This window comes from Coregonus clupeaformis, chromosome 9 (assembly GCF_020615455.1).
Source record: "Coregonus clupeaformis isolate EN_2021a chromosome 9, ASM2061545v1, whole genome shotgun sequence".
In the NCBI taxonomy this organism is placed as follows: Eukaryota; Metazoa; Chordata; class Actinopteri; order Salmoniformes; family Salmonidae; genus Coregonus; species Coregonus clupeaformis.
Genome location: NC_059200.1, coordinates 43,883,343 through 43,900,741, shown reverse-complemented (window position 1 = coordinate 43,900,741; position 17,399 = coordinate 43,883,343). Strand labels below are relative to the sequence as shown.

Below are 17,399 nucleotides of genomic sequence, written 5' to 3'. Positions count from 1 at the left end.
GATACTTGTTCTTGACCGTGATGTCATTCAACCCCCCGATAATCAATACACGGTCGAAGAGAGCCATCCTTCTTACCCACAAAGAAGAATCCTGCCCCCAGGGGTGATGACGAGGGACGAACGAGACCAGCAGCTAGGGACTCCTTGATGTAGGTCTCCAAAGCCTCACGTTCAGGTCGGGAGATACTGTATAACCTTCCCTTGGGGTAGACAGCTCCAGGGAACAGGTTGATGGCACAATCATATGGTCGGTGGGGAGGAGTGACAGAGCCTTCTGCTTACTGAAAACTTCCCCCAAATCGTGATATGTCTCGGGAACCAGGGACAAATCTGGGGGTTTAGCCTCAATCACCTGACTGGGAACCGAATGGGGGCAGGCAGTCTTGAGACAGTTAGCATGACAATCAAGGCTCCAACTCGTTACCTTGCCCGTCACCCAATCGAACGTGGGATTGTGTTCCTTCAGCCAGGGGTATCCAAGGACCAGAGGAACATGGGAAGACGGCAGAATGAAGAATGAAATCATCTCAGAATGATTCCCCGACAACCGCATCTTAACCGGTTCAGTCCTCATCGTGATACGTGCCAGACTACTGCCGTTCAGAGTGGTCGCTTCAATGGCTTCCGGCAATTGCTCCTTGGAAAGCCCCAGCTGTTCCACCAACTCGGCATCAAGAAAGCTTCCATCGGCACCTGAATCGATAAAAGCGTTAATCGCTAAGCTCTGATTCCTGTTCACAAGGGTAGCCGGGAAACGGGGTCTGACAGAGGTACTGAGAGGTTGAAACTGGCTCGCTAAAAGTCCTCCCAACTTTAGCGAGCCGGGCAGTTTGACGACCGCCGGGAACAAGTGGAGATGTAATGTCCCGAGCTACCACAGTAGAGGCAGCAGTTGGTCTTACGTCTATGTTGACGCTCCTCCTTGGTTAACCCGTGCCGCCCCACTTGCATGGGTTCAGAATCGGGAGAGAGGACCTCTCCACTAATCCTTTGTGGTGGAGAATGATCGACGTGTTCTGGTCCACCACCCGACCCGACTGGGAACTGAGAAGCTGATCGATTGGACGGACCCCCATTGCTTCTCCCTCCTTCGCTCTCGGACTCGATTATCCACCCGAATAGACAAGGCTACCAAGCTGTCCAGGTCACTAGGCTCCGGATAGGAGATCAACTCATCCTTGAGCTGCTCCGACAGACCCTGGTAAAAGGCCGCTTGCAGAGACTCCTCGTTCCACCCACTCTCCACAGCCAACGTCTTGAACTCGATCACGAAGTCGGCCACGCTGCGAGTTCCCTGGTGAAGCGAAAACAGGCGCCTAGCTGCGTCCCTCCCTCGGACGGAATGGTCGAAGAGCTTCCTCATCTCGGCCGTGAACCCCTGGTATGAAGCCATGCAGGGTCTTGTCGTTCCCAAACGGCTGAAGCCCACTCCAGCGCTCGACCACGCAGCAACGCAATCACAAAGGCTATCCTAGCCTTGTCTGTGGCATAAGAGTAGGGCTGTAGATCGAACACTAATCCACACTGCATAAGGAAGGAACGGCATCTTCCCAGCTCCCCCTCATATTTATCCGGCGTCGGAACCTTGGGCTCACGGAAGGACACAGCTCCAGAAGCGGCAGGCGAGATGGGTGAAACCGGTAGTGGATCCTCCACCGAAACTTGCGTTGGTTCTGGACCTCCGTCAGACCGGTAGAAAGGTTCCGAACTGACAACGCGATCTCCTGTAGTACCGTGCTATGATGGCCCAACATCTTCTCCTGATGGGTAATGGCATGGCGAACAGAGTCCAGGTCCGCTGGGTTCATTACTGGCCGGATCGTTCTGTCACGAGTTGCTAAGCCAGAACCCAGAAGCAGACCAGGACAAGGTAAGTTGAAACGAAGGTGAGTGTTTATTACAAATTCAAGAGTGATGCTGAATAATCCAGGGAACAGAGCGGGCGGCGTTGATTAGTTGTTGGGGGTGCAGTGGTTGATCCCATCCTGGGTCGGCAGCCGCCACCACCAGGCAGAGGTTGGATGAAGGTTCCGGACGGGTGACTGCAGATGGAACAAAACGGGGGTAAGTAAGCAACAACCCAACAAGGTGCAAAAACAACAAAACTAACGCTAGGCTCTAAGACTGATACTCTGGTAAACCTACTGTTCATGGCTAACGATCCGGCAGGGAATGGATGTTAGGCCAGAGCCTAAGAAGGGTGATGATCAGGACCAGGTGTGCAGATTGCTGATGGGATGCAGGTGCGGAAATCAAGAGAGCTCCCCGGAGCGTTCCAGAACCCTCGGGAAACTGGAGATCACGAACATAAAAACTAGTCCACAGACAGGACCCGACTCAGACTGCCGGGATCGTTACAAAGCAAGAGAATAGAGTCATGATCTGATTTGCTGAAGGGGGATGCGTGAGGGCTTGTATGCTTGCTTGTGGGTAGAGTAACAGTGGTCTAGGACTTTCTCTTCCCTAATGGCGAAGGAGACATGTTGATGGAAATTATGTGTCTTAATGTCGCAGAATTAAAACAGAGTTCATACACATTTTGACAGACGGAATTTCATGACTTTTCCATTACTTCTACATCACTTTTAACAAAATTTCTATGACCAATAACTGCCACCGTCTATGTACGTATAAAAAAGTAAGCGTAATGTGGTATCGACACTGGGAGGCTGCTCTCTGATCCCATATAGCATCTCCTATCATTGTGCAAGGCACAAGTAGAATACCTGTTAGGCAACTGTATAAAACATGTGGTCAACCCTCAGTCTGGAGAGCTACTGGGTGTGCAGGCTTTTGATCAAGCCCTGCTCAGACACATCAGAACCAGTTTATCAAGGTCCGGTTGAGTAGCTAATAAAAAAATTAAGAATGTCTTATGTAGCAAAATTTGAAATTGTGTTTTTTACATTGGATAAAAGTAGAGACTCAGAGCTATACAATTGTATATCATACACTACAGTTGAGGAACAATGGGAAAGTAATTCTGCTTTAAAAGTTGATAAACTTGTAACCCCACTTTTGAGAAAATGGCCCTTGAATGTTTTGGTACACCTACTGGAGAGCTCTTCTTTGTCTACACCCTCTTAAGCCTTAACCCCACCCATCTCTTTAAGGATTCACGTGTGAGGCCATGTGCTAAACAACCAAAGATTGAAAGACTAAAGAAAGGCTGGTTTCTATCGACATGTCTGTATACAGTTGTCGCAGTGACATCATTAACATTCTATTGTCGTCCAACATCAAACTTGTCATTATGAAAAAGTATAAACATAAAAACGACAGGCTACATGACATCAGCAGCCTGGTGGTCCAAAATAGCATAATTGGTGTATTTTAACAACAATAAACCCATCAGTTTAAAAATAAATTTAGTATATGTCAATCTAGCAAACCGGGCAACTAAAAATCAACATTCTAAAAAAAAAAAATGCTAGCTGGCTAACTAGCTAACGTTAAGTTAGCTGGCTAGCCAGTTCAAATAATGACCATATCATATACAGTGGGGGAAAAAAGTATTTAGTCAGCCACCAATTGTGCAAGTTCTCCCACTTAAAAAGATGAGAGAGGCCTGTAATTTTCATCATAGGTACACGTCAACTATGACAGACAAATTGAGAGAAAAAAAATCTTGAAAATTACATTGTAGGATTTTTTATGAATTTATTTGCAAATTATGGTGGAAAATAAGTATTTGGTCACCTACAAACAAGCAAGATTTCTGGCTCTCACAGACCTGTAACTTCTTCTTTAAGAGGCTCCTCTGACCTCCACTCGTTACCTGTATTAATGGCACCTGTTTGAACTTGTTATCAGTATAAAAGACACCTGTCCACAACCTCAAACAGTCACATTCCAAACTCCACTATGGCCAAGACCAAAGACCTGTCAAAGGATACCAGAAACAAAATTGTAGACCTGCACCAGGCTGGGAAGACTGAATCTGCAATAGGTAAGCAGCTTGGTTTGAAGAAATCAACTGTGGGAGCAATTATTAGGAAATGGAAGACATACAAGACCACTGATAATCTCCCTCGATCTGGGGCTGCACGCAAGATCTCACTCCGTGGGGTCAAAATGATCACAAGAACGGTGAGCAAAAATCCCAGAACCACACGGGGGGAGCTAGTGAATGACCTGCAGAGAGCTGGGACCAAAGTAACAAAGCCTACCATCAGTAACACACTACGCCGCCAGGGACTCAAATCCTGCAGTGCCAGACGTGTCCCCCTGCTTAAGCCAGTACGTGTCCAGGCCCGTCTGAAGTTTGCTAGAGTGCATTTGGATGATCCAGAAGAGGATTGGGAGAATGTCATATGGTCAGATGAAACCAAAATATAACTTTTTGGTAAAAACTCAACTCGTCGTGTTTGGAGGACAAAGAATGCTGAGTTGTCCAAAGAACACCATACCTACTGTGAAGCATGGGAGTGGAAACATCATGCTTTGGGGCTGTTTTTCTGCAAAGGGACCAGGACGACTGATCCGTGTAAAGGAAAGAATGAATGGGGCCATGTATCGTGAGATTTTGAGTGAAAACCTCCTTCCATCAGCAAGGGCATTGAAGATGAAACGTGGCTGGGTCTTTCAGCATGACAATGATCCCAAACACACCGCCCGGGCAACGAAGGAGTGGCTTCGTAAGAAGCATTTCAAGGTCCTGGAGTGGCCTAGCCAGTCTCCAGATCTCAACCCCATAGAAAATCTTTGGAGGGAGTTGAAAGTCTGTGTTGCCCAGCGACAGCCCCAAAACATCACTGCTCTAGAGGAGATCTGCATGGAGGAATGGGCCAAAATACCAGCAACAGTGTGTGAAAACCTTGTGAAGACTTACAGAAAACGTTTGACCTGTGTCATTGCCAACAAAGGGTATATAACAAAGTATTGAGAAACTTTTGTTATTGACCAAATACTTATTTTCCACCATAATTTGCAAATATATTCATAAAAAATCCTACAATGTGATTTTCTGAAAAAAATATTCTCATTTTGTCTGTCATAGTTGACGTGTACCTATGATGAAAATTACAGGCCTCTCATCTTTTTAAGTGGGAGAACTTGCACAATTGGTGGCTGACTAAATACTTTTTTCCCCACTGTAGCTGACAGCGTCTTAACTTTAGCTCATTTGTATTCATTATTGCAGGAAAATAGACTCACAACATGATCATTATTTACAAGTTAATGGCGAGCTAATTACAGAAAATGTTAGAACTTGGAGACTGTCTTGTTGGCCTAACGTTATATCCTAATTTGACTTTGGTGCGGGTCATGTTGTTCTCCACATTACCATCTCTGGTAAACACACTATATCAAATAAAATCAAAGTTTATTTGTCACATGCACAGGATACAGGTGTAAACGGTACAGTGAAATGGTTACTTGCATTGTGGAGTATTTTGTTTAGACATGTAGCTAGCTAGCTAGCTAGCTAAACAATGAACCATAATCCCGACTCATAACGTTACTACCCTGCATGAATCTACAGGTAGCTAAACCTAACCAACTAGGTTCAATGTTAGCTAGCTAGCTAACATTAGGCTATAGCTAGCAATGCAAATGGTGCTGAGATACAAATAATATTACTACACAGATCATACACGTAATGTTAGCTAGCGAGCCAGACAGCCAGCTAACGTTAGCTAGATAGCTAACAGTACGCTTTAACTTGCAATGAAAATGACTTTGACAAAATTAGAAACGTATAATATCTGAAAATGTAGCTAGCTAGACTCTCTTACCCGTATATATTGATGAACTTTTCTCCCTTTGTGTCATGGATGCCATGGTTGCCCTTAGTTTGAAAATGGAATCCGGAGACAGGTGTTTTATACAACAGCCTTCTGTGTTCTCTTTTCAACTCCCTCCGCATTTGCAATTAAACACCTGAATTTCTCCATCTCCTTAGCTATCATATTTTGCTTCCACCGGGCATTACACTGATTTCAAAACTCGGTCCCCCAGAAAGTGGAGATCCTTACCAACACTTTTGCAGTTCTTCGTGATATCTTTCAAAAAAGCTGTGTTGCAAAGGATTACCTGCACATACTGAGCAGCTCATGTTATAGACAGAAGCATGCTACATGGCAGACCAATCCTAACTAATCTCTCGGCATGTCCAGCCCAGCCATTATCTCAGCCAATCATGGCTAGTGGGAAGGTTCCTGTCTTTTTCCGTGGCTAAATCAACTAGGCTATTAATTTATCAATTTTATTCATATTTACAGATGGCATACACGTTTGTTATTAAGGCACATGAAAGTTCACATGTTCCAGAAGGCATAAAAATAATGTTTACGTTCAAATGCCTCTCCTGTGAATTAGTGATGTGCGAGATATGCCTATTTTCCTGATGAAGAGGCAAACCCCTCCCCCTCTCGATTTCCCTGAATCAAATTTCCTGTCTGCTCACTGAATGGAGAATCCATTGAGTTGGATAGCCATGGTGGGTATCAAGTCCGAACGCCATGTTTAAGAAAAGCAGAGAATATTGCAGTTTCGAGTCCCGTTGATAACAAATCCGCGATCGGAGGTCATCCATCTTATTATCAAGAGACTGTACATTAGCCAATAGAATGGAGGGAAGAAGTGGGAGGTTTTCACTTTGCCTTAATCTCGCCAGGGCTCCCACTCTCATGCATCTTTGTCTCCGGCGTTTCCTCTTGGATCGGAATTACACAAACAGCCCAGGGCAGATGAGTCGAAGTCAATGTTGATTCCGGAATTGAGGTTAGAAACTGCCGATTTGATGTTCAAAAGTTATTGTCGATCATAAGAAATTATAGCGGATACATTTCATACAAAAAAAAAGTAAAGATGAACGACAAAAGAATCACAAAATGGCAAAGTTGGGTTGGAGCTTGCAAGAAGGCAGCCATACAGTACGGCGCCATCTTCAATGTTTAGGTAGTAAGTTTGAGTCAATTCTAATTGAAGTCAGTCAATTCAGGAAGTAAACTGAAATTCCTATTCAATAATTGAAAAAAAGGCTTAATTCAAATCACTTCCTGAATTAACTGACTTCAATTTGAATTGACCCCAACCCTGTTAACTATCGGGGCCACCCTCTGAATTAAAGAGCCACTGAAAATGCTGATTGGCACGTGGGTTTTTCTTTTGCTCATTAGAAAAACTAGATTTCAGTCTTGGAGGTGTGTTTCCTCCACGTTTTGTTAATGATGTTTGTCCCCCATGAGACACTGTAGTACTCACGCTACAAGAACTCTCGGCCATTGTTACTTTCCCTTCCGAGATGGCTACAAGGCCCTCCTCCGCCCTCCCTTCAGCAAATCAGACCACAACTCCATTCTGCTCCTCCCTTCCTATAGGTAGAAACTCAAACAGGAAGTACCCGTGCTAAGTTATATTCAAAGCTGGTCTGACCAATCAGAATCCATGCTTCAAGATAGTTTTGATCACGCGGACTGGGATATGTTCCGGGTTAACTCTGAAGTGCCTAGGGGATGTTGTTCCCACTGTGACTATTAAAACCTTCTGTCATCATGAAGTGCTTTGAGAGGGTAGTTAAGGATCATATCACCGCCACCTTACCTGTCACCCTAGACACACTTCAATTTGCATACCGCCCCAATAGATCCACAGATGATGCAATCACCATTGCACTGCACAATGCCCTATGCCATCTGGACAAGAGGAATACCTATGTATGAATGCTGTTCATTGACATTAGCTCAGCCTTCAACACCATAGTACCCTCCAAGCTCATCATTAATCTCGGGGGCCTGGGTCTGAACCCCGCCCTTTGCAACTGGGTCCTGGACTTCCTGACAGGCTGCCCCCAGGTGGTGAAGGTAGGAAACAACACCTCCACTATGCTGATCCTCAACACAGGGGCCCCACAAGGGTGCGTGCTCAGCCCCCTCCTGTACTCCCTGTTCACCCATGACTGCGTGGCCACGCACGCCTCCAACTCAATCATCAAGTTTGCAGACGACACAACAATAGTAGGCCTGATTACCAACAATGATGAGACAGCCTACAGGGAGGAGGTGAGGGCCCTGGCGGAGTGGTGCCAGGAAAAAAACTTCTCCCTCAACGTCTACAAAACGAAGGAGCTGATCGTGGACTTCAGTAGAGAACAGAGAGAGCACCTCCCTATTCACAACGACGGGACCGCAGTGGAGAAGGTGAAAAGCTTCAAGTTCCTTGGTGTACACATTACTGAAAATCTGAAATGGTCCACCCACACAGACAGTGTGGTGAAGAAGGCGCAACACAGGAAGACCAAAAAGATAATCAAGGACATCAACCACCTGAGGCACGGCCTGTTCACCCTGCTATCATCCAAAAGGCGAGGTCAGTACAGGTGCATCAAAGCTGGGACCGAGAGACTGAAAACAGCTTCTATCTCAAGGCCATCAGACTGTTAAATAACCATCACTAGCCGGCTACCACCCGGTTACTCAACCCTGCACCTTAGAGGCTGCTGCCCTATGTACATAGACATGGAATCACTGGTCACTTTAAATCGAACACTAGTCACTTTAATAATGTTACATACTGTTTTACTCATTTCATATGTATATACTGTACTCTACCGTTTTAGACGAGACTGACTATGGCCAAAATTATCCTATTTACACTTTGTAGTTAATTTTGTTTTTGACTCATATTGATGCCACATAGGCTGTTTTCAAAGGGATTCGTTGCTTTTTAAAGGCTGTCACTATTTTTTAAAATTCAATGTGCTTTTTATCTCAAACCATCTATTACATGCTCAACGGTATGTACCTTTAAACTAGAACACAACTTTAGAATGACAGAATAAGACAGCATTTAAAAAAAGTGTTATGCTTTTTTTAAATGCAAAAATGTGAAGATTAAAATATATATTGAAATTATTTGGCACTCTAGTACTGATCTATTATGCATTCTGTTTCAGTTATGAAACATCAACACAAATTTGATTGATGTGGTAGGATACATTTTAATAAAGTGGCTTGCAGTGGTCTTAGTTTCTCTTGTAGTGATGACTGTCTAGTCTTTCTTGTCTTGGAAAGCTGATTACAGGTTTGATACATATTTTCTCCATATGGACTGGTAAGTCATTTCTTGTTGCTATGAATTTGTCTGGGCATTGAGCCAATCAACTCGCAGCCTGTGTAGGACATTGCTTGGAGTAACACGTCTGCCATATGTCATAGAGTAAATGCGAATTCATACAGTGACCTAAAGCCTCATCACTGAATCATTCCATCAAACACTCCACTTCTCTCCTTTAGTAGAAACTTTATTGGAAACTCCATCAACCACCCCCCACCCCATGTCCGTAACAGCACTTGTCCTTCCACTCGAGGAGTGACAGAATATAGACAGTGGTTCTGTGCTACGACAGACTCCTCTAGTCAGAGGACTTGAAGGGAAGCTCTTTCCTTTGGAAAGAGAGCGCCAGTGTAATGTGGATGCTAAGTGTGTGTGTGAGTGAGACTGTGAGTGATGAGTGAATGAGGGCGGCAGGTAGCTTAGTGGTAAAGAGCGTTGTGCCAGTAACCGAAAGGTCGCTGGTTCTAATCCCCGAGCCGACTAGGTGAATAATCTGTCGATGTGCCCTTGAGCAAGGCACTTAACCCTAATTGCTCCTGTAAGTCGCTCTGGATAAGAGCGTCTGCTAAATTATGTAAATGTTAATGAGTGAGTGAGTATGAGACAGAGAGAGACTTTCAGGTTGAGCACCCACTCAGAAAAATCAACTGCCTTGCAGAAAACATCTCACTGAAAAAAAACAATAAATGAAAATCATCTGCATCCACTACTGATGTAATACCATAGACCAACTTCCAAAATGACAATAACTAGATCAAAGAATAAACAATTTTGTGAAACCCTGAAATAGCTAGCTATTGGTCTTAAGCTGAATTGATTGTTCAGAGCCGCAATAGTCTGGTCCATTATTACATACATATAAGATTAAAAGAGCAAGCGAAAGGAAACTACAATGGTCGTAAAGGTACAAAACCTGACAATGCCACCCTTTAGTATATCTTCACATGTATCTAAAACATGTACCACCAGATTAAAAATAGTGCAACAACACAACACAGTTGAAAAAACAGACTTGGGTGGAGGACACAGAGCATTGGACCAAAACAGCTGGGTCAAAGGAGTTAGGAAGGGAGGTGCGGGGGGGAGCTTGTAATCCCCAAAGCAATCAATTCCATCAAAACTTGTAACGTCGTCTAGGATTGCTTTTGAGTTTCCATACAAAATGGGGTGAGGTGGATTGGGGTGACGAGATTCTACTTGTAATACTACTGGTGTCTAGTAGGAAGGGATGTAATTACCGTAAGAAGGAAAAACCATCCAACCTGTTTATGTCCTCTTCACCGAGAAGTTGGTTTGGGAGGGGAGAGTACCTTCCGGGGGAGATGGGCATGGGGGGAAGACTGCACTTGTATTCCAGAGTGCCGTTGTTGCCCACGGAAGATATATGATTTTCCATTGCTGGAGAGAACGCTTGAAAGAAACAACAAGGGTGTACACAGCTCGTCAGACTTCAGCTTTCTGACATTACTAACCTCATACTGTCAGTTAATGACTTTCCATATCAATCAATCAATAAAATACATCTAATTTAGTTTGGAGGCCCACACACTGTAATGTTCTGGCATTTAAGTTTACATGGCAAGGGAGAAAGTTCAAATAAATAATACATAGCAAACACAATGCACTCTAAAACAATCCCAACTCTCATAACATTCTTGTGAAGACTCTGTATCTAAACTCAGGGATAATGCTCAAGAGATGAACAAGCATACCGCATCAGTGTGAAACTAAACACATTCATTTGCGAAGTGAAAGAAGACTGTCCTGGTCTACAACAGCAGAGGTTGCTCACATCATTTGAAACTCAAATACTGCCCTCTTGTACACTACTCGGACTACAAACCAAAGTTGCGTCTCTATAAGGTGGTTTCCCAGAACAGACTAAGCCTAGTGCTGGACTAAGAAGCACTTTAATTGGAGAACCTCCATTGAGCATGCTTTTTAGTCCAGGACTAAGCTAAATCTGTGTCTGGGAAACTGGTCAAACAGGTGGGTAGAGGGGTGAAAAAGAGGTGACAAACTCACAGTGCATGATATCAGGTGGCCCATAGGGATCTGATAAGTAAACATTGGTGGGCTTGCCCACCTTCAGGTAGACAACGTCAGACGTGTTCTTCAGTATGGCTACTGCCTCCTCGTGGGAGACCTCTTCCAGAGTGTAGTTGTTCACCTGTGGGGGTGGAGAGAGCATGGAGAAAATCTCATAAGAGAGTTAAAGGGCGACTGCACTTCCTGATTTGGCCTCGTTTTAGATTCGGTTCATTAAGAAATGCTAGCAGCTATGACTGAATTCAAACATGAGTTGGTTTCGGGGTGTGGTTTGATGTGGGAGTCTCTTGTGTCTGTTCGCAGGTGGGAAGAGTTAGCTAAATTATTTTGCCAATTAGCTTCATCCGGCTGGTGTGCGACACTGGCAAAGTTGGTTTCACTTTGGATAGCCGATCTCAGGGGATAGTTATCTCATTAAAGGCTTTGAATATTTGTAAATTCATTTCCACAATTTATAGTTGGTTTGAGGTTTTTAAGTCATTGAAATGTGGACCTATTGACCTTTTAAAATATTGTCCTATGTACATTGTAGTCAAACCTTGTAGTCAATAATTTTTGTGACTCATAGCGATGCCACATAAACCATTCTCAAAACGAGAAGTTGCTTTTTAGGGGCAGTCGCTCTTTAAACCTTACGTTCCACTCCTTTCATGCCAGACAGACATGGAGCCTGCCAAATGCAGATTATGATAGCCTGGGATCCCCCAGAGCTGGAAGCAGCAGGAAGGCAGCTAGTTGAATTAAACTGCGGTTAAGCGACTCACTCTTCTGAAATAGGCTGTGTTGCTACAACGGGAGTTTATACACTATAACAGATTTCTGTAGTTGTGACGAAGTTGTCCGTTACCTCGTGCACATCAAAAAGGTTTCATGAAGACAGGAACAGTTTTACTAAAATGTAGAATTTATTTGAATAAATAGATAAATACAATGACAGGTTAAAATCAGGCTAAGAGCTAACAGGCTAAAACATGGATGAAAAGATCAAAAGGGTAAGAGCATAAAATCTTGCAAATATGCTCTCCTCTATCCTTGCTTCCAATTAAAAGACAATTTATGCTTCATCGGGAAATGCGGTCCAGAAGCTCCGTACAGAGGGTGTGACCCAATTGCGAAGGCTCCGGAGGCTTGCGGAGGCTCCAGAGGCTTGCGGAGGCCAAATCAAGCTTTGTACCGCGTCGCCGTGCGCCTCCCAAATTTTGTAACAATGCAGAGTGCTCCGTATAGCTATGCATATCTCCACATTGACATGATTGTTTGACGGTAAGTGGGGGTAGTACGTCCTCTATAAACATAAACTCACTTCCTTGACAACTTCCTTCACAACAGCTCTGCGAAGCGCTAGAAGTATGAATGCCCTGACTTATGCAGAGGCCGCATCACAGTAAATGCTGTACGGCCAACGCAGATGCCGGAATGAGCATAAATAGGCTTTAACACTACCACTCACCTTAGTACACCTGAATGCAATCAACTCAAATCAGCCAATCCTTAATCAACACACACATTCTTCACACATTCCATTACTGAAAACAGGGCCCTTTAACAAATAAACATTTACACATTTATACACACAATGGGGAATATATGGGTCTCTGTTTATATAGTAAATTAGTGTGTTACTGTAAAATAATTATACCGTATAACAATCTTCATAACGCATGTATTCAACATCCTTCATAAGGAGTTTTCAAAATAAAAGTCCCATTGAATAGATCTTAATTTATCAATTAAATGAAATGTATATTTTACTGTCACAGTTCCCAACCTTCTTACACACTATTCACTATTTCGTTGTACAATGGATAAATAAAGCTCTATTTTATTTACAAAACTCCTTATGAATGATGTTGAATAAATGTGTTATGAAGGTTGTTACGCAGTATAATGCTTTGACAGTACAGTATGGTCCACCTATGGGGGATGAGGACAGGGCAGGGCAGGGGTAGTGAAGCTGCAATAACTTACCATAAGCAGCCTGTCTGCAATCTGCAAGCGCTGGTCCTTCTGTGCTGCCCCGCCATCTATGATCTTAGTGACATAGATGCTGTTGTCCCCCGGGATGTGCTGGTTGCCCACCCCTCCTGCGATGCTGAAGCCCAGCCCTGATGAGAAATAGACGTGGGGTGGAGGTTAAAAAAAAAAGTTTTGTGGCCTAGGGTGGTCTAGCGGTCTAGGCTGCTGCCTCTGGATCACAAGCACTAGCGACCTACACTCAGTAACAGTTTATTAGGTACACCACCCCATTCACGAAAATGGATTGCTCCTACAGACAGTGAGTCACATGGCTGTGGCTTGTTATATAAAGAAGGCAGACAGGCATCGAGGCATTCAGTTACTGTTCAATTGAACGTTAGAATGGGCAAAACGAGAGACCTTAACAACTTTGAGCGTGGTATGATCATCAGTACCAGGCGCACCAGATCCAGTATCTCAGAAACTGCCACCCCCCTGGCCTTTTCACGACGACAGTGTCTAGTGTTTACCGAGAATGGTGCAACAAACAAAAACATCCAGTCAACGGCAGTCATGTAGGTGAAAACAGCTTGTTGATGAGGTCGAAGGAGAATGGCAAGAATCGTGCAAGCTAACAATCGGACTACAAACGGCATCTCAGAACGGCATCTCCGAACGCACAACTCGTCGATCCTTGTCACAGAAGGGCTATTGCAGCAGACGACCACACCAGGTTCCACCCCCATCAGTTAAAACAAGAAGAAGTGGCTCCAGTGGGTACGCGATCACCAACACTGGACAATTGAGGAGTGGAAAAACATCGCCTGGAACATGACTGCGAGTTCAGTTTACTTGAGTGGCCTGCGCAGTCCCAGACTTCAACCCAATAGAGCATCTTTGAGATGAGATGGAACGGGCTGTTTGCAGCATGAATGTACCGCCGTCCAATCTGCAGCAACTGTATGATGCCATCGCGTCAGCATGGACCAACATCCATGTGTAATGTATCCGACACCTTGTAGAATTCAGGCTGTTCTGGAGGCAAAGGGGGGTCTGACCCGGTACTAGATGGGTGTACCTAATAAACTGTCCAGTTAGTGTATATCAGTACACTTCACAGACACCTAAAGCACTGGAAAATAGACTTGAAGCGTAGAAAGATGGTTCAGCAAAGCGAGCCTGTTTTTGCTGCTTCATGGATGTGCTGCTTCTGCAGCCAGTATAGCATGTTTCATTGATTACAGTGGGTTTGTTTCAACTCTGGCCAACTGACGCGAGAAAAACACACAGGACGCTTACAGTCAGGGTAAGAAAATAGCACCATCAATTATAGACCACACAATGTCGCTTTCCAAATTTCCTCTCCTCCCTCATCCATCTCCCAATCTGGTGTATTCACTAGGAACCAAATGTGCCTAAACCCCACCCCATTTGTTTTTAGACTGCTGCTACCCGCTGTCTATTATCTATGCATAGTCACTTTACCCCTACCTACATGTACAAATTACCTCTACTAACCTGTACCCCGCACATTGACTCGGTACCGGTACCCCCTGTATAGAGCGTCGTTATTGTTATTTTGTTGTGTTACTTTTTATAATTTTTAACTTTAGTTTATTTGGTAAATATTTTCTTAACTTGAAAGTAAGCATTTCACGGTAAGGTCTACACCTATTGTATTCGGCGCATTTGACAAATAAAGTTGGATTTGATTTGATTTGAAATGGGGCGGGACTAACGTGAACTTAAAATTCCCAAAATGTTGTTGGAAAAGGTTTTGCCACGGTGTGCCCTAATGAATACACCCATGGACTCATTGCAGCTCTTCCCCAGTGATGACTCATCTCTCTGATATAAATAATGCATCAAAGTTATTTATTTGAGGTGGGTGGTACAAACCCCAAATGATAAAATACTGAACAAAACATACTGGATGTGCATGGTTATCTGGTTTACCCTTAAAAATCACTGATGCTTGCTGAGCGAAAGAGAAAAAAAATGAAGACAAGGAGAAAGGAAGTGAGTTGTAGATACAGACAGAGGGATTTATTAAGAAAGTAATGATGGGAGCGAGAGAGAGAGCGAGAGAGAGCGAGAGAGAGCGAGAGAGAGTAACGTAATAACTTTTCACATTTTAACTGAGAGTTGAATCCCCAAAATATTAGATAGATAGATAGATAGATAGATAGATAGATAGATAGATAGATAGATAGATAGATAGATAGATAGATAGATAGATAGATAAGATGGAGTGTAACAACCTTTTGGTCCTTTGATGAGTTTGATCTCAATGACAGTTTCCAGCATGGGTCTCCTCCGGCGAACGTAGAGCCTGACGATGGAGCCGGCCACCTTCAGCGCCTCCACAGCCTTACTGTGGGACACCTCGGACACGTCGGCATCATTCACCCGCAGGATGCAGTCATTCACTCTGCAATGAAAAAAAGAGGATGGGAATATGAGCCTTAACCTGGAAAAATAGTATTTGTGTGTGCATGTACGTGTGCGTGGCAGGGGGAGTAGAAGGCCCCTGCTGCAGTGTGACCCTTTAACCCCTTCAGGAGAGGCCACAAACATCCATGCCCCCACGTTCAAGAACAGAACTCTCCTGAGGCGCATTTTAAGGGACCAGCTGGGACCCTATGCACACACACAGACCACACACACACACACACACACACACACACACCCCACACACACACACACACCACACACACCCAAGCAGAGCGAGAGATACTGCCTATTTACACATATAAAAGCTGTGTTTTTATGCTTGTCCTCAGCATGATGCCTTGGTCTGCAGTGAGTTCTGTTAATTTGCTGTACACTATATGCATTTACAGTACAACGCACAAAGTTGAATGTACACTGCAAATTGGCCAGTGTTGATTTTTCAGTGTTACATTTCTAGTGTTGATTCAGGAGTTAAATTCACTCTGTATTAACACTCAGTGGTGTAAAATAACCCCAATTGTTGGTGTTAATAACCAGAGTTATTGTTTTACACTGTGGAGAGTAAAACAGTTCCATCAAAACCACACCCATCATAATCATATTTTCCAGCATGCTCTACTGCAGGTAGATGTTTTGGGATTGTTTTTCATGTCTGTGTTTTTGCATGTTCATTGATTGATTGATTAATCTTATGTTACAAAGATAAATAACATATTTTTCTAAACTAATCCAATCAGTTACTGAAATGGTTGTTCCAGTTTAAATGGTTTAGGTAGTCTCCTTTACCAATTTCCATTATCCTGACAGTCATTATGAATATGGGTTACAGGTGAATAAAAATTACAACTGTTGGATATCCTAACTCTGTCTGGATTCCAATAGGAATTACACACCACTTTGCAATCCATCATAATGTGACTTGCAGGCCTGATGTGGTAATTAGTTTCCTAACACCACTGAGTTAGGATGAAACTAGGCCATCAAAGTAAGCCCTTATGATATGTGTAATGTATATTGTCATAGTTTAATTTGAATGATATTAATGATAATAATTCAACAACCATGTCTGGGTCACCAAAAAATACATGGTGGTAACTCTTCAATTCACTCAAAAAGAAAAGGCACCCTGGGAAATATGCAAATTAGGCTTTACACCATACACCATTTCATTATATTTCACTCCACTGTAGAGTGAAATACTAATTAGTTCACGCCAGTGTAGAGTGAACTGCCTATTAGTTCACTCCAGTGTATGGTAAAATGCCTATTAGTTCACACTTTTGAAAATGTTTAATTCATTCTGTTGAGAGTGGATGCATATACACCAGAGTATATGAGTGGAGTTGAGAAGCTGGAAATCCCGCTCAACGCTCATGGAGCGGTGCTTACTGACCGCTCCGGCGCTCCATGTCCTTTCCTACCACTCTGCTAAAAACCGCTCCACCCTCACAGGAAAATAACCCCCGCTCCAAATTCGCTCCATTCATTAAAATCCCAATTTAACCAACACCCATCTATTTTTGTGACTACATGGACCAACCAATTGGTTTTAAAGTATTGAAACCAAACCATATGGATTTGAATGAAAAGTATTTGAATAAACATGAAAAGGTGAATGAAAGAAGCAAACATCATTTCAAATTGGCTACATGTCATATTAAAACAGCATATAAACACTCTAAATAGGTCAAGAGCCAGACAGGAAGCCTAAGAAGGAACGAAAATGAACTATTTAGGCTATATTATTTCAAGGCTATAGCCTACAAAGAAATACATTGTGAAGCATTTGCGAGTGCGACACAATAGGCGTGTAGGGACATAAAGGGCTCAGCATTTAAACAACATTTCATTGTATTAAATCATTATAGTCTATAAATTGT

General features: G+C 43.4%; 1 protein-coding gene across 10 annotated transcripts in view; it reads right to left on the bottom strand.

Moving 5' to 3' along the window:
- The window catches only part of LOC121573994 (disks large homolog 2), a 324,395-nt gene that overhangs the window by 78,763 nt on the left and 228,233 nt on the right, over positions 1-17,399 (bottom strand). For all 10 annotated transcript variants that reach the window (XM_045222647.1, XM_041886461.2, XM_045222648.1 and 7 more), the window contains 4 exons: positions 15,327-15,496; positions 13,078-13,214; positions 11,086-11,230; positions 10,299-10,470 (listed from right to left, as the gene is read on the bottom strand). In XM_045222647.1, coding sequence (XP_045078582.1) covers positions 10,299-10,470; positions 11,086-11,230; positions 13,078-13,214; positions 15,327-15,496 — 624 coding nt within the window. The remainder of the gene's footprint in view (positions 1-10,298; positions 10,471-11,085; positions 11,231-13,077; positions 13,215-15,326; positions 15,497-17,399) is intronic.